Source organism: Pelobates fuscus, chromosome 9 (genome assembly GCF_036172605.1).
Source record: "Pelobates fuscus isolate aPelFus1 chromosome 9, aPelFus1.pri, whole genome shotgun sequence".
NCBI lineage: Eukaryota > Metazoa > Chordata > Amphibia > Anura > Pelobatidae > Pelobates > Pelobates fuscus.
Genome location: NC_086325.1, coordinates 119477511 through 119500010, shown reverse-complemented (window position 1 = coordinate 119500010; position 22500 = coordinate 119477511). Strand labels below are relative to the sequence as shown.

General features: G+C 41.8%; 1 protein-coding gene across 3 annotated transcripts in view; it reads left to right on the top strand.

Moving 5' to 3' along the window:
• The window catches only part of STRBP (spermatid perinuclear RNA binding protein), a 295257-nt gene that overhangs the window by 69672 nt on the left and 203085 nt on the right, over positions 1 to 22500 (top strand). For all 3 annotated transcript variants that reach the window (XM_063432341.1, XM_063432339.1, XM_063432340.1), the window contains one exon: positions 17875 to 18030. In XM_063432341.1, the coding sequence (XP_063288411.1) occupies positions 18028 to 18030 (3 nt within the window). In that variant the 5' untranslated portion in view covers positions 17875 to 18027. The remainder of the gene's footprint in view (positions 1 to 17874; positions 18031 to 22500) is intronic.

The following is a 22500-nucleotide window of genomic DNA, read 5'->3' as shown; positions in this document are numbered from 1 at the left end:
TATACACACACACACACACACACACACACACAGAGGCAGACAGTCATATACACACACACACACACACACACACACACACAGGCAGACAGTCATATACACACACACACACACACACACACACACAGAGGCAGACAGTCATATACACACACACACACACACACACACACAGAGGCAGACAGTCATATACACACACACACACACACACACACACACAGAGGCAGACAGTCATATACACACACACACACACACACACACACACACACACACACACACACACACAGAGGCAGACAGTCATATACACACACACACACACACACACAGAGGCAGACAGTCATATACACACACACACACACACACACACACACACAGAGGCAGACAGTCATATACACACACACACACACACACAGAGGCAGACAGTCATATACACACACACACACACACACACACACACACACACACACACACACACACACACAGAGGCAGACAGTCATATACACACACACACACACACACACACACAGAGGCAGACAGTCATATACACACACACACACACACACACACACACAGAGGCAGACAGTCATATACACACACACACACACACACACACACACACACACACACAGAGGCAGACAGTCATATACACACACACACACACACACACACACACACACAGAGGCAGACAGTCATATACACACACACACACACACACACACACACACACAGAGGCAGACAGTCATATACACACACACACACACACACACACACACACACAGAGGCAGACAGTCATATACACACACACACACACACACACACACACACACACACACACAGAGGCAGACAGTCATATACACACACACACACACACACACACACACACACAGAGGCAGACAGTCATATACACACACACACACACACAGAGGCAGACAGTCATATATACACACACACACACACACACACATAGGCAGACAGTCATATATACACACACACACACACACACACACATAGGCAGACAGTCATATATACACACACACACACACACACACATAGGCAGACAGTCATATATACACACACACACACACACACACACACAGAGGCAGACAGTCATATATACACACACACACACACAGAGGCAGACAGTCATATACACACACACACACAGAGGCAGACAGTCATATACACACACACACACAGAGGCAGACAGTCATATACACACACACACACAGAGGCAGACAGTCATATACACACACACACACACACACACACACACAGAGGCAGACAGTCATATACACACACACACACACACACACACAGAGGCAGACAGTCATATACACACACACACACACACACACACAGAGGCAGACAGTCATATACACACAGACACACACACGCAGACAGTCATATACACACAGACACACACACACACACAGGCAGACAGTCATATACACACAGACACACACACACACACAGGCAGACAGTCATATACACACAGACACACACACACACACAGGCAGACAGTCATATACACACAGACACACACACACACACACACAGGCAGACAGTCATATACACAGACACACACACACACACAGGCAGACAGTCATACACAGACACACACGCACACACAGGCAGACAGTCATACACAGACACACACGCACACAGGCAGACAGTCATACACAGACACACACACACACACACACAGGCAGACAGTCACACTCACCTGACAATCCCACAGTTACCTGTGGAGTTCATTGTGGAGGCAGTGCAGCTCCTGGTGACTGTTTGGTGGGGAAGCAGGGACTCCTTCCTGCTTCCCCTGCAGCAGTTTTCCGGCGCTTTTAGCTCCGCCCCCGCCGCACGGTAAGCTCCGCCCCGCTGCAAATTTTTTAAAAAAAATAAAAAAATTTTAATTTTTTTTTTAAATCCACGGCGCCCCCTGCTCCATGGCGCCCTGGCCTGGCACCCCCAAGGCCGGCCCTGCCCCCAGTCTATGCCTTTGCCACTATCAGGGCCGGCCTTAGGCATTTAGACGCCCTGTGCGAAAAATATTCACATCGCCCCCCCCCCCCCCCCGGTCATCCATGTATGCTGCAATGTTTGTGTTGTCTGTGTATGTGATAGTAGGTGTGATATGTATGCTATGTGTGATATTTGTAATGGGTGTATTAACAGTGTGTGATATGCGTGTATTGGTTGTATGTGACACACACACACACACACAGAGGCAGACAGTCATATACACACACACACACACACACACAGGCAGACAGTCATATACACACACACACACACACACACACACACAGAGGCAGACAGTCATATACACACACACACACACACACACACACACACAGAGGCAGACAGTCATATACACACACACACACACACACACACACACAGAGGCAGACAGTCATATACACACACACACACACACACACACACACACACACAGAGGCAGACAGTCATATACACACACACACACACACACACACACACACACACAGAGGCAGACAGTCATATACACACACACACACACACACACACACACACACACACACACACACACACAGAGGCAGACAGTCATATACACACACACACACACACACACACACACACACACACACAGAGGCAGACAGTCATATACACACACACACACACACACACACACACACACACACAGAGGCAGACAGTCAAACACACACACACACACACACACACACACACACACACACACAGAGGCAGACAGTCAAACACACAGACACACACACACACACACACACACACACACACAGAGGCAGACAGTCAAACACACAGACACACAGAGGCAGACAGTCATACACACACACACACAGACAGTAATACACACAGGCAGACAGTCATACACACACACACACACACAGGCAGACAGTCACACACACACACACACACACACACACACACACAGACATACACAAAGACACACACAGGCAGACAGTCAAACACACAGAGGCAGACAGTCATACACACACACACACACACTCACACACAGTAATACACACAGGCAGACAGTCATACACACAGAGGCAGACAGTCATACACACATAGACAGTAATACACACAGGCAGAGACTCACACTCACCTGACAATCACTCATTGTGGAGGCAGTGCAGCTCCTGGTGACTGTTTGGTGGGGAAGCAGGGACTCCTTCCTGCTTCCCCTGCAGCAGTTTTCCGGCGCTTTTAGCTCCGCCCCCGCCGCACGGTAAGCTCCGCCCCCCCCCCCCCCCCCCCCGCACGGTAAGCTCCGCCCCCGCCGGAAATGTAAAAAAAAAAATAATATTTTTTTTTTTTTTTTTTTTTTAAATTCCGGCCGGCTGTGCGGCCGCACAGCGCCCCCTGCTACATGGCGCCCTGTGCGGCCGCACAGCTCGCACACCCCTAAGGCCGGCCCTGGCCACTATCCTGTGACGTTACAGTTCCATAAAAGAGACCTGACCATTTCAGTTTTCACAGTGATAATTTTGATTAATTTGATGGGTGCATGTCTCATTTTGGGGCATTGTAGCACTTTGACTGTTGCATTTATCCCTCAAGGGCCTACCATTTGTGAAATTAGACACCACAGTGTATCTAATATGGTGTATATTGTGCTCTAAAGTGATGGCATTCTTTCACCAGTTTGTCAAACTTTGTGGTAAATTTTTATTTAATTTTTTTTGCATTTTTTACATACACATTACATTTTTTGGGTCATTTGTCAAGTCTGGTATGTGCCACTGTGATCAAACCCTCATAATTATGCTCGGAAAACTCTTTTGAATAAAATAATGTATGTCTTTGCCACTATCATGTGAAGCTACAGTGCCTTAAGAGTCCTGACCATTACAGTTTTTACAATTAGAATTTTGATAAATGGATTTGATGTCTACATCACATTTTAGGGCATTGTAGCAGTTTGACAGTTAAGATTACCCCATAAATGCATACCATTTGTGAAAGTAGACACCACAGGTTAGGTCGTATGGTATATTTTGAGCTTTATTATACAGTTATGCTAGTACCAATTTCTTTCAAATTTTATTTTTGTATTTTTGTGGTTAATTTTGGAATCTTGATATATGCTACTGTAAATTAAATCACTAAATTGTTCTCTGCTGTATTTCCTGAGTACAAAATGACCCCCTTTGTATACCTGTTTGTGAAAATACAGGGCTAAAATCATACCTGGCCCAGTACAGTGTTTTTGTTTTTTTTTATGGCAAATTGACACTGGGTCTTGTTTCATTTTGGGGCATTTTAGTTGCTCATATATTTAAATTACGCCACCAATGCATACCATTTACAAAAGTGGACACCATGGGGTGAAGTGACATGTTACCATTTTGTTTGAAAGTTTGTGGTATTCATTTTTATTTTATGATGCTTATTTTTTTTTTTTTTTAATCTTGTGTGTCCCACTGTCATAAAATTATTTTAGCTGTACTCGGCAACATCTTCTCAGTACAAATATACCCCATTTTCTTTTTGAAAAGTAGCAATCTTAATCCCAATCTAAATCCCCAATTCTAAACCAAATCCTAATCCAATCATAAACCCTTACCACAATCCTAACCCATGAAGTAATCCCATGTGTAACCCTAATTATAACCTTTATCCTAATCTCAATCTTACCTCTAGCAATAGTTTTAAAATGATTCCCCATGCTGGTGTCAGCAGAGGAATTCCCTTGTTATATTCAGCAAGGGATGCCCGTGCAGACCCTAATCCTAATCTGAAACATAATCCCAATACTACAATTAATTATAAACTTAATAATAAACCTGATGATAAATCTAATACTTATTCTAAACCTAATAATTATCCTTAATTGTAATCCTTAATTTAATCTTAATTCCAAAGTTTCCCTCTGCTAATATCAGTACTGATATTAGTAAAGGGATTTTAAACTAAAACACAGTGGTACGTTGCTGCCATCTACTGGCTATTTTCAGTATTGCAGTCTCCTATCTCTTACATTGAAGACATTATGCCCAATGCAGTGCGATCTGTCCTGGGCAACTGAAAAAGCCCAACACTGATCAGAATGGCATTGGGGCATAGAGGGTGACCATCCAGGGTCTGTTCACACCCGGGGGGGGGGTTTCCCAAGCACCAGATCACCTGAGAGAATGACTGTAGCCGAGCTTGATCGCTCAGCTGCAGTGTTTTTTGTGGATTTAAAGGAATACATGCAGTGCTGATTTTCAGCACTGCATGCAGCTCATCAAAAAGTCTGGGGCCACTAAAAATGGCCCCAGCGGACAGAGGGAAGCCCCAGGTATCTATTGATACCTAGGTTTCCTGGTGTGAGCAGAGATTTAACCCTGCTCACACTACATTGTGCTCTATGGGGATTTAAATCCCCATTTAAACAGCTGCATGCCGATCTCACTTTGAGCTCTGCATGCAGCTCAGCTGTCAGTCTGGGGACAATCAAAAAGACCCCAGCTGACAGAGGGGACCCTCAGGTTTCTAATGATTCCTGGGTTTCCTGGTGTGAGCAGGGATTTCACCCTGCTTACACCACAATCTAGATATAGGTATTTAAATGCCTATTTAAGCAAATACATGCCACGCTGACTTCCAGCACTACATGTAGCTCATCAAACATTACTAACATTTTCCTCCAAGATCCTTGAGTTATGTATACTAGATGACTGACTTCCTTGAATCCAACTCTCTGCTCCATCTGCTTCAGTCCTGATTCTGAGCTGGTCACTCTGATGAAACTGCCCTGACCAGAGGATCCAATGATTTAATTGCTGATAAATCCAGTGGTCGCTACTCTCTCTGAATTCTCCTTGACCTTTCTGCTGCTTTCAACACATCAACATCTTCTCATCCTTCGTAACATCAGTTCATGAGAATCGTCACTTTCCTGGTTCTCCTTCTACACCTCTAACGCTCTGTTTCGTTGGCACTGCCATCAGCTCTACCTCGCAGGCTCACTGCCTTGGTGTTTTTTAACCTCTCCTTCACCCTTCAAGTCCAGTCACTTGCCAAATCCTGCCGCTTCTATCTCAAAAACATAGCTCACATCCACCCCTATCTAACACTGAATGCGGCTGAACTGGAAACGGCTTAGATGCTGGTCCATGCATGATCCAAGTCATCTCTCCCCTGGACTACTGCAATCTGCTTCTCGGTGGTCTTAAGCGTTCCTAGCTGGCTCCATTACAGTCCATAATAAATGTGGTGGAGAGGTTCATCTTCCTATCTGCTTGCAACTCCTGTGCCTCCCCCCCCTTTTTCAGTCCCTACACTGGCTTCCTGTAAGAGATAAGGCTCAATTTAATATTCTGCCGCTTGCTTACAAATCTCTGCACAACGCCGCTTCTACCTAACTACCTACCTAACTGACTCTGCTTCTAGATCCCAATTTTCCATTAGTGACCATTTAATTAGAGTGGTTCTGTCACACCAAATGTGTTTTTTCTCTTCTTTTCCTCTTTCGGAATCTTTTTTTTTTTTTTTCATCATTTTCTGACCTATTGGTGTTTAAAATGTACAACAAAGTACAGATTACTTTGACCAAGATTGCCAAGCATAGGAAAAATGCATAAGACAAAGGGTAGAGCTTAAGGCAAACTACACTTCATTCAAAGGAAGTGTAGTGCCTTATGCCTTAAAGGAACACTATAGTGTTGGGGAAACTGTATTCCTAACACTATTTCCAAATACACTTAAAGGGAATCTCCAGTGCCAGGAAAACAATCCGTTTTCCTGGCACTGGAGGTACCCTCTCCCTCCCACCCCCCAATTCCCGGTTACTGAAGGTGAAAGGTGAAAACCCCTTCAGTCACCTACCTGAGGCAGCGGTGATGTCCCTCGTCGCTGTCTCCTCCTCCGCGCCGCTCCTCCTACTGATTCCGTCGGCCGGTGGGCGAGACTGATCCCGCCCACCGGCCGAGGAGACCTAATGCGCATGCGCGGCAGGTCTCCCCATAGGAAAGCATTGAAAACTATTTTCAATGCTTTCCTATGGGGATTTGAGCGACGCTGGAGGTCCGCACACAGCGTGAGGACGTCCAGCGACGCTCTAGCACAGGTTTTCTGTGCTATAGAGCAGGAAGTTCCCTCTAGTGGCTGTCTACTTGTCTAGTAGACAGCCACTAGAGGTGGAGTTAACCCTGCAAGGTAATTATTGCAGTTCATAAAAAAACTGCAATAATTACACTTGCAGGGTTAAGAGTAGTGGGAGTTGGCACCCAGACCACTCCAATGGGCAGAAGTGGTCTGGATGCCTGGAGTGTCCCTTTAAAATATTTAATTTATATATAGTCACAGGAAAAAGTGCATCCTCTTTGAATTACATGGTTTTACATATCAGGACATAAGTCATCTGTTCCTTAGCATGTATTGAAATTAGGTATATACAATATATGCAGACCCAGAATTTGAGTTGATTTTGGAAAGCTGGAGTGGACAGGCTTTCCATGGGGTCCAATCTCCCTACCCTACTCCCTGTTCCGTACTGTTTACTATGCCGGGGCTGAAATGACTTGATATTCTGGCTCCCGGCATCCATGCAGGGAGCGCAAGGGTGCAGAGAGAAGACAGCTCCCTCGCCGCCCCGACTCGATTCAACACACCACTGCTCTCCCACGGCCAGCCATCCGCCTCTGCTCTCCCACGGCCGGCAAGCTCTCCCAGCCAGGTATCCCATGGCCGGCCAGCTGGCTGCCTGCATTCCACCTTGCCGCTCTGGGCCAAAATATCACAGGTGCCAGGACACAACCTGGCGCCTAGGATTTGTCGAGCCCTGCCTTAATGTCTCGGAGGGGTTAAGTTTCATTAATGGCGCCTCCCTTGTTTTTGCTTAAATAAACTAAACTTGTAAATAAAATGACCTGTTATGTAGTGCAGGCACAGTCTCCTCAATGCAGCCTCACTCTGTCCAGTGAAGTTGAGTCCTGATTTTTGTCCAGTCACATTTTTATCATACAGACACATCAGGCCCTCATCTGCAGGTAGAAAAATGGCACATCTTCGAAATAACGGTTATGACGCAGAACTACGGTAATTTAAAAAAAAATATATACCGGTATTTAATAATCTGACCATTATTTGTGTAAAAAATTAGATGTAAAAATGCTAATAACTCTATTTATGTGTAATTTTCTGCAACATTTTAATGTGATTTTATTAAGAATTTCCTTTTTTTTTTAATTTGTTGCTTTTTATTAACCCCAACCATAATTTTAATTAAAAAAATGCTACAATGTTTCAAATGGCAGTCCATCTGGTTTGTTAATTTGTAAACATATCTCAGAAATGGCACTGCTTTATATTGTTCAAGAAAATGTTCCACTCCTCTGCACTAAAACCACTACATTAAGATATATTTTGGTGCGGTCCCTTTAATTTAAAAGTGCAGTAATGTCTGAGTTTGCATTCCTGATATAAAAGACCCATTTAGAAGACTACAATCAAGCAGCCAGTTTAAGATTAAGGAGCCAGCAATTTCTTAAAAAAAATATATTTTTTTTATAGGCAATAACGCAATAAGGCAAGTTCAGACATGCATACTTTATGGGATATATCCGCTGTGCATATTTCTGCATTTAAAGAAAGCAAATAATGAAAACTGTAGGAAAATAGAGTAGAAAAAAATATATACTCCAACAAAACTTTATTCTGATTGTCTATTTGGTGTTTGTTTTTTGTTTTTGTTTTTTGTCTAAATTCATAAAATTAGAGTTTATTTAACAACGAGGAATTTTGGCGTTTGAGTCATGACTGAAAGAACTCCAAGTCTGTTTTTCTCAGCCTGAGTACTTGAATAACTTGAATACCTGAAATGTAAAATTTATAGTTTAAAAACTAAACATTTCAAGTGACCATCAAAAAGAATAGAAAAGTGCACTGATGGAAGATGCCTTATTAACTTATTTTAATGGAGACCAAAAAAAAAGACATTTCTTTTAATGTGTTTGTATACTTGATCTTTTTATTTATTGTGCATATTTCTTTAATAATGCATTTAAAGCAGCACTGTCATGCCGAACTTACCTTTCTTTAATCGATTCCTCTTTTCTCCCTCTGTCAGGATCTGTTCTTCATTTCTTCCTGTCTGCTCTAGTTTTCTTTAAAACATAACTACTTTGTCTTATGGAGGTTTCAAATTATGATTGCTCACTGCTCACTGTTTACTAGACATGCCCCATCTCGCAGAATTTACTAACCTTAAGTAATCTTTACTTGGTATTCGTAAATTTGGCTGAAAGACCAATTTAGGTCTTTCAGCCATTTGGTAGATCGCTCCCTGATACCGTGGGAATTAGGGAGTTATCTAGCGGTTAGCGGTTGCAAGATGCAGCTGCAGCACAAGTAGGATTGGAGTTTCATTAAATTAAATTCCGATCTGAAACAAATTCCTGAATTGCGTCCTAACACGAATGGAGAAACTGTTCTCATTCTGTGAGGACGAAATTCTGTATTTTCGCAGGCGTTCTGTCGAAGTGACAAGACGTTCGGGAATATGAACAGGAAGCATCGCAAGATCATGGATCAAAGGTGAGAACTGTAGGAAAATTGCTTTGATCACCGGAAATGAAGCACACTTTGCTCCTCTGCTGGTCAAAGCTGGTCAAGTGTAGGAAACCTCCATAAGACAAAGTAGTCCCTACTTTTGTCTTATGTTTTAAAGAAAATTAGGGAAGACAGAAAGAAATGAAGAGATCCTTACAGAGGGAGAGAAGAGAAATTGATTAAAGCATGACAGTGCTGCTTAAAAAAAAAAAAAAAAAAATTCTGCTCTTGAGTGAAAAAAAGTTTCTGATCATGTGGTGTATTTTCTGGGTTTTTTTTTTGTTTTGTTTTTGGAGGGGGGGTGATTTGCAATTTGGAGTATTGTGGTTTTAAATCCTAGAAAATGTAATAATACTGCTACTTGTTGACCTAAAATTATAAAATCATATCCATGGATCCGAATTACAAGACCACCTTCAGGTAGGTAAACATTTAGTTTAGAAACCGTGTGTAGGCTAAAATGATGATTTGAGTAGATTACTCACACAGCATTCCAAAATTTATTAAAACTTGCAAGTTGGTACACTTTACACCGGTAAAATATATTTACATAAAGAAACACCAGAGTCATTTTGTTGTGGCGGATGCCCTTTAGGTCTAATGTATTATTAAAAATGACTAACTCCAATGTTTCTAATTTACTTAACAGTTAACAGTGCTCACTTAATTTGCTAGTTAACAACAAATCCCAAAAATGGTTTACTAATCTAACATATATTAAACAGAAAAAAAAGGTTCTAATTCACCAGCACAGATACCCGAATCGGTAGTGTGCCAGGAAAAAGATGTACAACCCTTAAAACTCGTTCTTATGATTAAAAAGTCGTAGTTTATTGAATAAAGCTAAAAACCTTAGTCTCCAGTCCACTAGGAACTAATTGTCGTAGGTCAAAATTAAATATTCTATGTCAAAGACTCAAGGCAACCATCAGGGATAATAGGCAGCTTACTATAGACAAAAGTTCTAGTTGGAACTAATCACTACACTCCTGTCAGTGCTACACGGCTTAAATTCATCCGTAAATTCTCTAAATCAATTGACCAGTTGAGTGCTGCCTGAATACTGTCCCTATTACCTCAGCATAGCATAGAGCTCATGCCTACTAACAAGAAGTTCTAGCAGGAACTGATCATAGGTATCCAGCAGGCATTAATACACTCCTGTCTGTGCTACACAGTTTCTCTGAATCAATTAGCCAGCTAAGTGCTGCCTAAATACTGTCCCTATTACCTCAGCATAGCATAGAGCTCATGCCTACTATCACAATAGTCCTATGGAGTGACTAAAAAAACACAAAAAAAGGGTAAGTAAAGTGCTAACCCCCACACCCCAAGTGCATAGTTAAAATAAACAAGGATCAAAGCCCAACGCGCGTTTCAGCGTATCTAGACGCCGTCGTCAGGGGCAAGTGTGAAATCTACCAGTCTCTCCCACTTCCTTAAAAAGCCGAATTCTTAATTGGTCATCATTACCAGCTGGTTAATTGGTCATCATTACCAGCTGGTCCCCATCGTAAAGACTCACAATCCGTTGGTCCGGACGAGACTCCTCCTACCATCCTAAGCCAATGAGTCCATCTCAACACAGCTTGCCTCCACGTATCCCACGTGACGATTACGTAATCACGTTACGTCACGTGGGTAATGAGGAGGCGATTGCGACGTCAGGATACCCCACGTGACTGTGACGTCGAGCGTTACGTCACGTGGGCGGGGAAGGACGCCATCTCCATAGTTACATCCCCTCACTAGCGAACCATATGACTGAAGAAACGTCACTAGGTGGGCGGGGTTATCAAAGATCCCCGAAAACACGCTATAGCAAGGGGATAAGTTTTATAAAGGAGATCAAATCCTAAACCAGGGTTGTCTATTCATTGCCCAGATATTATAACAGTAACACAATGTAAAGTTATGAAGGACACATATACATGAGGCCCACTAAAGAAATAAAGAATATTAAAAATAATAATAAACTTGTAATTTAATTGTGAATGGGCACTCCCTAATGCAAGATGTGTCCCAACCCCATTATCTAACCATAGGAGGTCAGTGTAGAGTCCTGTTATATATTAGATATCAAGGGCAAACAGATTCCTCCCGATAATCAGGTAATCTAACATATAGTTTAAATTATTCTAGAACAGTTTTATCATTCCCTGTTGCAAAGTTCTGTAAAATACACAACCTCTTCCTAAATAAATTGAAAATAACTTTACTGTAATCATTTTTATATTTTTGCAAGGGCCAGATATAAACAGATGTAGCTTTGTTCACAAATGTGGGAGGGAAAAGTAAAGGTTCCAAGAAATTTCAGGGCTGCATTTGCCTGCCTACAGTTTTAATGTGAATAAATCAATTGCTGCTTATCAACGCATTGTTTAAATTTATCAAAATCCAGTTTAATTAGCTTTAAAATGTGTAAATTCTTGGCACCATGCTTTTTAATACATTAATGGACACCTGTCAGCCCAAATCAACTGATGCATTTTTTTTTGTATGTACATTTTTGATGGCAGGTTTGCTAGTAAATGTATAGTTTTACTATAGTTACTTAGTTATTTAAAAGTATGTCTTTCTCTCAATCAATTTTTCAGGTATAGACTCCATGATAAAGAGCCCTCCCACAGGTTGCTTTTTCTGCTTTCCAAATCATAGCAACCACTATGAGTGTAATTCTTTATAGCAAATCTACACCTCATACGGTACAGGTTACTATTTAAAAGGGCCCAATTTCCTCTCGTAGTCGGAAAACAACTTTTAATCATTCAAGGATCCAAGTAAAATACATATTTAATCCATGGGTTAATTAAAGTCAAACATAATGATCTAAAAGGCTCCCTGTAACAGTGGTTTATATCTGACACATGCTTGAAACCTAATTAAATCTATAATGGAAAAAGGAATGACTTTGGTTTCCAACTTAAAAAAAAAAAAAGTCTGTTGCTGTGTTTTTTGTTTTTTTTGTTTGTGTGTGTTCAATGGACGAAGCTGTGCCAGTGTGGGTGATCTGTGTTTCTTATCTCTATCATATTCTAGACCGAGACATTAAATGTAGAAATCAGCACCTCTATATACTGCGACTGGATACCTTTCAGTCAGTCATTTGTTGCAATCTCTGTCCTTTGCACCTTGCAGTCAGCATTGTGAAATCATACAAAGAAGAGAAATTAGTCCATGCTCATTTATAATAATAATAATAATAATATAGTGGCAAAGTGTTTAACCAGGAAAGGTACATATAGATATTCTCTGGTTTCCAAGTACGTCCTGTGGATGTTTTTTTTTTTTTTGCCCAACATCCAGGGGATGTTATGATTACCCAATTTTATGGTAGTCCGTTTTTCTACCTCGGAAAGATGAAGGGCTGAGTCAACCCTGCTAAGAATTGAATCTACAACCCCCAAGGGATGAACAGATTCTACTGACGATGCATTTACTCAAAGGTATGTTTCTTTTAACACCTTAAGGACATGTGTGACATGTCATGATTCCCTTTTATTCCTGAAGTTTGGTCCTTAAGGGGTTAAAGCCCATTTTTATGAAGGGGGATTCACTGATTGGCTGAGAGTGTCAGCTGACCGCACTCAGCCAATTGGAGTTGCTGCTGCCCGTTTCTGCAAGAGCCTTTAGGTTTAGAGATTTTTAGAAAACGGAAGGGCAAAGAAGGAGGCAGATTTGGCGCTCGAACAAAGACTTTGGGGTTTCATACATTAAAGTACGGTTTAACCCCATTATGGTGCCAAGAGGTCCCTGGTGCTGACTTACCTTAACTTAATTTCAATGAAGTTGTTATGGTGCCTGAAGTGTTTCTTTTAAGCCACAAAAAAAATGGCTCCTTGGGCTGTAGCTTTTAATTATTTGTTAATACAGAGTTGTGAATGAGAGCTATCCGTGATCAGCTGCATCCTGAAATGTAAATTGCTGAAAGACTTGATTAATGCTCTCTGCCAGAAGCTCTGAAAACCTTCTCGTCTTCTTTGCTGACCTACTTATACAGTTTCCTACAGTGGTGGATGCTGTTAGAGAGTGAATGCTGGCAGAAACCCAGGAATTAATTATACTGCTATAGGACTTAGCACATTTTATTTTTAATTCTTAAGCAATGTGGCGCAGTGTAAAAAAAATACCTGCAATGGCTTGTGGTGCCGAGCTTGAATTAAATATATTTCTAATTAGAGGTGGTGTCCATATATGCCACTCTAGAAATAAATGCTTTCGAACGTGCTATTTTGGGTTGCGAATATTAAAAGGATTCCAGGACCCGGTTTGCCACTAGACAGAGTAAGCACCTGCCTACTGGAAGGTGTGTATGTATGTGTTGCAGTAAAACTTACAACATAAAGATTGTATTTAACCGAAATCAAGGGGCCACATGCAGCCTAATCACAGGCTTCTTATTGATTCAACAACTTTACCGGATCAGAGCGCATGCACGAGGGCTGTCGAATGGAGAGGAGGGAAGGAAGTTTAAAAAAAAAAGAGGGAAAAAAGGCAACGGAGGGAGCACAATGTGTGTGGGAAGGGATAGCAATCTTCAGCAAGAGGGAAAATGTTTAAGTCTGTTAGCAGCGTACAGTGCGCACATACACATTTAGGGTTCTGGGCTGCAAATGTCAAGTGTGATACAGCTTTCACCCAGCACACAATTACAATTATCTAAGTATGTGCTGTGTTTCAAGCTGTAATCACTGAAGTGGTCATGGTGGTGGGACTAACCCTTTGAAAGCAAAAATACAGAAACTGTTATAGAGGGTATACAGCTTGGTGCTGTCCTACCTCCTCCAGTGTTGGTGTATGATGCTGGACAGGGAGTTATAGGGACTTGCAGAAGGAGCAGTGATAGCACTGAATGTAACAGGGTGAGGGTGACTGATAGAAGATAAAGGGTGAGTACTTTGCAAATACAGCTTCAAACTCAAAACCCTCTCCTTAGCCCTAAATTTAAAGGGATACTCCCTTACCCAAATGTAAAATCATTTTGTTAAATCACTTTTTAGGAGATATACCCCAATGGAAACTTAGATTAATTTAATTATACTTTTTTTCTTTCTTTTTTTTTTTTTTTTTCTTCATTGGGGTACATATAAGAATAGCTTGCAGTTCTCTTGGCTGCTGCCTTTGCAAGCCCTCCCCTTCTAACACCGCCCAGACTTTCTGTAACTGTCCGATCACAGACTTCCCAATGCAGCTCAGGGAGAAGTCTTTGCAAGGCAGCTGCTCTGGGCAATTGCTGCCTCTTGAATTTAGCTCCACTGAGCTAACCAAATCAAGAATTAACAGGACATGTCTGCTTCAAAACTAAGGGGATGTAACCAGGTTAAATAATAAAAGCGCCAACTTCTATTGAAATCTGCCCTTTTTACAAAATGAAAAAAGAGGACATGCTCTTGACACATAAAGCTTTTCAGCAAGGTAAAGTGCTTTATGGGTTTGGAGTGTTTCTTTAAGCACTCAAAGCCAAACCTGCAGTGTCCCGTTAATAAATTCAATAAACTCACTTTATCTGCCTTTTTATGAAGGGAGGAAGGAGAAGGGCGCCTTAGAATTCTGGTCCTAAAGGCACCTGACATGTAAATCCGGACCTGTTTTTATTCCACGGCATTCTGATTTTAGATCACTCTGTTAAAATCTCCACAATATAATATGCTTATCATTCAGTGCCATAAAATACGGATTGCTTTTAAAGAAGTAGTCCCATTTATACAATAATGTTGTAATTGCAGCACAGCTTAAATCTTGGCAACGCTTTCTAAAATAAATATTGTGTTGAAGGAATTATGCAGCATTGAATTAAGTAGTGTTTAGTTGCTTTATAGGAAATGATTTATTAAAGTAGTTGACAAATATGTGTGGTTTGTTTTTTTGCTTCCATATTTTTTGTTCTTTTAGGGGTTGCTTTTTCTCTCTTTGGTTTTGTTGAAATCATGTGTCATTGGACAGACTACTCATAATCTATACACTCCAATATTTATGCAGCAGTTTAAAAAGCAATTTGTGTACTTTAGGTATCACTGTACAGCAATATGTGCTCACCATTTGAATTCTGTCCCTATTTAGAATTTTAGTATGCATTCTGTTTATACAATGTTAATCTTTACTTTTTATGGCCCTACGAAATTCAACATGGTCGGTGTTTTGTTTTTTATTATAACATTAGATAGGGGTGATGCTTGGGAGCCCTAAATGCTGAAAAAGGGGTCTAAATAAACATCCTGATAATAGATATGTGAGCATCTGCTAATTAGACTGCAGATCTAATTAAATCTTAGCAGGATGATATAGCATGGTAATCCGCTGTAAGAATTGAAAGTAGGTTGGTTGCTGTTCTCAGTAGAGTATCATCGATCAAAGGTTTTCCCTTTACAACTTCCCCTTCCCCCCACATCGCTTCTCTGTGACACTATGAGAAAAAAATAAATCTGCTGTTATCAGCAATAAAGCTCAGGTCTTGTCTGCCTGTGAACAGTTAGTGTTGAAGCATTGTTACTGATGTGCTATACTGGGCATTTTGATCAATGTACGTAATAAACCTGTATCCCAGCATGGGTTCATCAGAGGCTCAAATGGGCAAATCATGACAATGTTTCCCAGGAAATGAGAATACAGTATAGGAAGTTATATCTTTAATTATTGATATAGCAGAATAATATATTTATGGAACAAAATAATTACTGCTAAGGGAAACTCACGGGTTATCAATAAATCTTCTGAGTAGTTTATTTAATTTTTTTTATATATTTTTTTTTAAATACATTTTTTAAAATACATATATGCAGTATAATCATATGGCTCACTGGCCAGTGCTTGATAGCCAGTCGTGACGTTAAAAATGTGGATAAAGCATCCCTTAAACCTCTTATGCTGCCATGCTGTGGGTGGGGTATGGATACTAAACAGTGAGCTGCTTGACAATGGCTGCCCAGTCACCAATTTATAGTTACAGCAAGCAGCTCACTGTTTAGTAGTCATGTTCTATACACAGCATGGCAGGTGGTGGCATAAGAGAGGTTCAAGTGAATTAATTTCTTTTTTTTTTTTTTTTTTTTTTATGTCACGGCTGTCTAGAAAGCACTGGCCAGCGAGCCATATGGTTATACTGCACATATGTATTTATATTTACAAATTGAGGGACCTGCCTGACTACCTGTGCAGAAAGTCCAGAGAATTTAATTGGCAAGCCCTACATTTAATCTTATAACTTTCCAAAACACCACAAACCCTGTACTGTTTTCCTTGTCAGACTTCGCTAAGTTTAGGTATAGATAAATTATATGGACCCATTTTTCATTTCGGTGCCCAATAGTAAACCAACAGGTGGCACTGCAAATTCTCCACAACCAAATCCACCTAGTTAGCAGAGAGCATCAGCAGCACAGTAGAGCACATAAGACATTTAACAAATAATACATACACTGCACCAATAATGGGCAACGGGTGACTTGGATATAAGAAACATCTAGGATATCACAAGATGTGTTCAAACTTATACAGACTCCCTACAGCAAATCCAGTCGCACTTAATCCCAGCTCAAGGGAGAGCAACTCTGGGGGGAAATGAAGGCCAGCAGTTACTAAAATTGCTGCCAGAGAAAAGGGCAGAGTTTATATCGTTTTAGCAATCATAACTGCTATGGCAGAGTGATCCTCAGACTGGAGTACTTAAAGGAAAGCTCTGTCCAAAAATGCATTTCCACCCACTTTTTCATATCACTTACTTCATTCTTAGTGCTAGACCTTGTCAAATCAAATGATGCTTATAGAGATGCTGCTTTAATAGAGATGGCTGTTTATGTTTTAAGGATTAATATATAAAAAATACATTCATAAGTTTTTAAGGCTTTTTTTCAATCTATTAAAATAGTGACCTTGTATTCAATAAGATGAAGTGGTTATGGTGCTTAGTGACTATTTTGGTTCACTCCCTTTATTTTTTAAACCGTTCTATTAAAGAGGTAATTCTCACCTTTCTGCATATGCACCCATGTGCATAACAGTAGATCCAAAGATCCAGTGGATTCGTCTAAGCAAAATTGTACAGATACTTACTGCTTAATCTTTGATTTTTCTATTTTCCGTATCTGATCAGAACTCATACTCAATGTGTTTTTTTTTTTTATATATATGTTTAAAATAACAAACGTGATGTGCACTTTTTTTTTTTTCTTCTAAAAAAAAACACCTTTGTTCCACCTGTTATTGCATTATCCGTGAATGCTATAATGGATGATGTGATAGACGATGTAGTTACCCAGCTAGCTTTGAAATGTGTTCATAATGAAGAATGGTAATTTAAATGGCATTTTATAGATTGTTCTGTTTCTACAGGTTTATATAGGAGCCAGGTGAAAACGTAACCAACTCTGCTTGATCATCTCTGGACACTTATGTGGAGTTTGCATTACTTAGAAGATTGCCTGGGGAAGTCTGCAGAGAGGAGTAAAGCAGATAAACCAACTGCTTTAAGATCCATCCATCAGCATGGTAGGTAATGTCAGTTTTCTGGCAGTTAACATTAGTTCATTAAGAACCAAGATCTTCCTTTCACGGTAGGATATTTAGAAAAACATGCATGAAAACCGAAATTTGCATGAGCAGTTAGGATTGTCTATCGAATCTAATGCCTTTTTGCATAGACCATGGTAAGTGACATTAAAGGAACACTATAGTCACCAAAATAATTTTACCTTCATAAAGCAGTTTTTGTGTATAAATCATGTCCCTGCAGTTTCACTGCTCAATTCGCTGCCATTTAAGAGTTAAATCACTTTTGCGTCTGTTTATACAACCCTAGCCACACCTCCCTGGATGTGACTGACACAGCCTGCACGAAAAAATGCATTTATTTTCAGTCAGATGTAAACTTACTTTAAACGTTTTTATTTCCTGCTCTGTAAATTGAACTTAAAATTACATACAAAAGGCTCCTGCAAGGTCTAGCAAGCTATCAATAGAGCAGGAGATAAGACATTCTAAATTAAACAGAATTTGCAATAAAGGAAGTGTAAACATTAGATTACTCTTTACAGGAAGTGTTTAGGAAAGCTGTGTAAGTCACATGGACTGAGGTGTGACTAAGACTGCATAAACAAAGGGATTTAACTCCTTATTGGCAGATAATTGAGCACTGAGACTGGGACATAATGAATACACCAAACTTCATTAAATTGGAGCTGTTTTGGTGACTAGTGTCCCTTTAGAAAATGACTAGTACTGCAACACTACTGAAAAATATATATTTTGCGGAGGTCCAAAGTGATCTTCATTAGTAAATAATTGTTTTTAATCGTTTTTTATTTTTTTAAATCATATTGGTGATCCAAATCACCTCAGGGATCTGTACTTGGACCCATTCTCTTTAATATTTTTATTAGTGATATTACAGAAGGTCTGGATGGTAAGGTGGGTCTTTTTGCTGATGATACTAAGATATGTAACAGGGTTGATGTTCCAGGAGGGATAAGCCAAATGGCTAATGATTTAGGTAAATTAGAAAAATGGTCAGAGTTGTGGCAACTGACATTTAATGTGGATAAGTGCAAGATAATGCATCTTGGACGTAAAAACCAAAGGGCAGAGTACAGAATATTTGATAGAGTCCTAACCTCAACATCTGAGGAAAGGGATTTAGGGGTGATTATTTCTGATGACTTAAAGGTAGGCAGACAATGTAATAGAGCAGCAGGAAATGCTAGCAGAATGCTTGGTTGTATAGGGAGAGGTATTAGCAGTAGAAAGAGGGAAGTGCTCATGGCATTGTACAGAACACTGGTGAGACGTCACTTGGAGTATTGTACGCAGTACTGGAGACCGTATCTTCAGAAGGATATTGATACCTTAGAGAGAGTTCAGAGAAGGGCTACTAAACTGGTTCATGGATTGCAGGATAAACTTACTTAGGAAAGGTTAAAGGATCTTAACATGCATAGCTTGGAGGAAAGACGAGACAGGGGGGATATGATAGAAACATTTAAACACATAAAGGGAATCAACACAGTAAAGGAGGAGACTATATTTAAAAGAAGAAAAACTACCACAACAAGAGGACATAGTCTTAAATTAGAGGGACAAAGGTTTAAAAATATCTGTTTTAAGTTTTAATGTCCGTGTCAGTAAGGGTAAGCAACTGGTTCTCTGTTGATTATCACAAGAGAACTACACTGGAATGAGTCAGGGGTACCCAGGAACCATCTGTAGATGAGTACTACCTGAAAGGGCTCAAGATGAAAACCGAAGCAGTAGGGTTCTCTTCAGCTGATAGTGGACTAACCAAGCTGAGCAGAGATTGCTGCTCAGTGGTTTGTGGTATCATGCAGGGTCCTATCAATTGTGCTGCTGGAGCACGGGTTAGGTAACCTTCGGCACTCCAGATATTTGTGGACTACATCACCAATGATGCTTTGCAGCATTATGGCTGTAAGAGCCATAATGCCAGGAGATATCCTCCCAGACACAATTAAATCTTCTATCACACTAAATCCTTTAATAGATACCTGTCAACATATCTCAGTGCCTGTAATCATGCACCTGTAATCATAATTGATTATATTTCTTACTTGTTCTGTGTTAAAAATTTTTTATGTGTTTTAATATTATTTTGGATTTTTATTTTCATACTGCACCCTATTGTAACAATACAATGCTTTTGGGACCAGGACATTCTTGCAAACAGAAATCTCAATGTATTTTTCCTAGTGAAATATATTATAAATGAATAAATAAATGACATGAATCATGAGTACAACATGGGGGTCAATTGAAGATCCTTTGAGACAGTGAGATCAGCTGTGCACAGGCAGATGCTGTAGGTATATGATATACCGTATTTATCGGCGTATAACACGCACCGGCGTATAACACGCACCGGCGTATAACACGCACCTAATTTTTAGAAGGAAATTCCAGGAAATTTCCCCCCTCCCATAGTATTCCACCCCCCCCCTCATCCCATAGTGTCGTTGCCCCCTTTCCATAGTATTCTCCCACCCTTTCCATAGTATTCTCCCCCCCCCTTTCCATAGTATTCTCCCCCCCCTTTCCATAGTATTCTCCCCCCCTTTCCATAGTATTCTCCCCCCCCTTTCCATAGTATTCTCCCCCCCCTTTCCATAGTATTCTCCCCCCCTTTCCATAGTATTCTCCCCCCTTTCCATAGTATTCTCCCCCCCTTTCCATAGTATTCTCCCCCCCCTTTCCATAGTATTCTCCCCCCCCTTTCCATAGTATTCTCCCCCCCTTTCCATAGTATTCCCCCCCCCCTTTCCATAGTATTCTCCCCCCCCTTTCCATAGTATTCTCCCCCCCTTTCCATAGTATTCTCCCCCCCCTTTCCATAGTATTCTCCCCCCCCTTTCCATAGTATTCTCCCCCCCTTTCCATAGTATTCTCCCCCCCTTTCCATAGTATTATCCCCCCCTTTCCATAGTATTCTCCCCCCCCCCATAGTATTCTCCCCCCTTCCCCTCCCATAGTATTCTCCCCCCTTCCCCTCCCATAGTATTGTCCCCCCTTCCCCTCCCATAGTATTGTCCCCCCTTCCCCTCCCATAGTATTGTCCCCCCTTCCCCTCCCATAGTATTGTCCCCCCTTCCCCTCCCATAGTATTGTCCCCCCTTCCCCTCCCATAGTATTGTCCCCCCTTCCCCTCCCATAGTATTGTCCCCCCTTTCCCTCCCATAGTATTGTCCCCCCTTCCCCTCCCATAGTATTGTCCCCCTTCCCCTCCCATAGTATTGTCCCCCCTTCCCCTCCCATAGTATTGTCCCCCCTTCCCCTCCCATAGTATTGTCCCCCCTTCCCCTCCCATAGTATTGTCCCCCCTTCCCCTCCCATAGTATTGTCCCCCCTTCCCCTCCCATAGTATTGTCCCCCCTTCCCCTCCCATAGTATTGTCCCCCCTTCCCCTCCCATAGTATTGTCCCCCCTTCCCCTCCCATAGTATTGTCCCCCCTTCCCCTCCCATAGTATTGTCCCCCCTTCCCCTCCCATAGTATTGTCCCCCCTTCCCCTCCCATAGTATTGTCCCCCCTTCCCCTCCCATAGTATTGTCCCCCCTTCCCCTCCCATAGTATTGTCCCCCCTTCCCCTCCCATAGTATTGTCCCCCCTTCCCCTCCCATAGTATTGTCCCCCCTTCCCCTCCCATAGTATTGTCCCCCCTTCCCCTCCCATAGTATTGTCCCCCCTTCCCCTCCCATAGTATTGTCCCCCCTTCCCCTCCCATAGTATTGTCCCCCCCTTCCCCTCCCATAGTATTGTCCCCCCTTCCCCTCCCATGCACTTTCCCTTGTCCCATCATTACTTACCTGTCTTGAAGCGTGGGCCGGCTTCACAGCGCGCACTGCGGTACAGGAACTTCAATTTCAGGTTCCGGTTTCCGGCGGGACTAAAAGGAAGTGTGCACACAATAGTGTGCACACTTCCTTCAGTCCCGCCGGAAACCGGAACATGAAATTGAAGTTCCAGTACCGCGGTGCGCGCTGAACACCGGCCCACGCTTCAAGACAGGTAAGTAATTATAGGATATTGGCGTATAACACGCACCCACGATTTCCCCCCTATTTTCAGGGGAAAAAAGTGCGTGTTATACGCCGATAAATACGGTAATATTAGATTTTTCATTAATATTAGTATATAATGTATATAAAAAAGTGACCGTGCCGCAGGGGCGGGCTGGGCCGGGGGGCAGGGAGGCAATTGCCCCCCAGGCCGCCCGAAATTATTTTAGGACCGGCCGCGGCGGGCCGGCCCTTTAAATGCTGCAGCCGCCGAGCGCTCTGTAAAGAGCGCTCAGACGGCTGCAGCAGCTTTTCCCTCCCTCCTCTCCCCTGTAGGTGGCCGAGCTGCACTCCAGTCCGCGGTCCCGGCCGGAGTGATGGGAAGGTGCACACTGAGTGTGCACTTCCTGTCAGTCCGGCCGGGTACAGGAAACAGAAACTCCTGTTCCGCGCGGAAC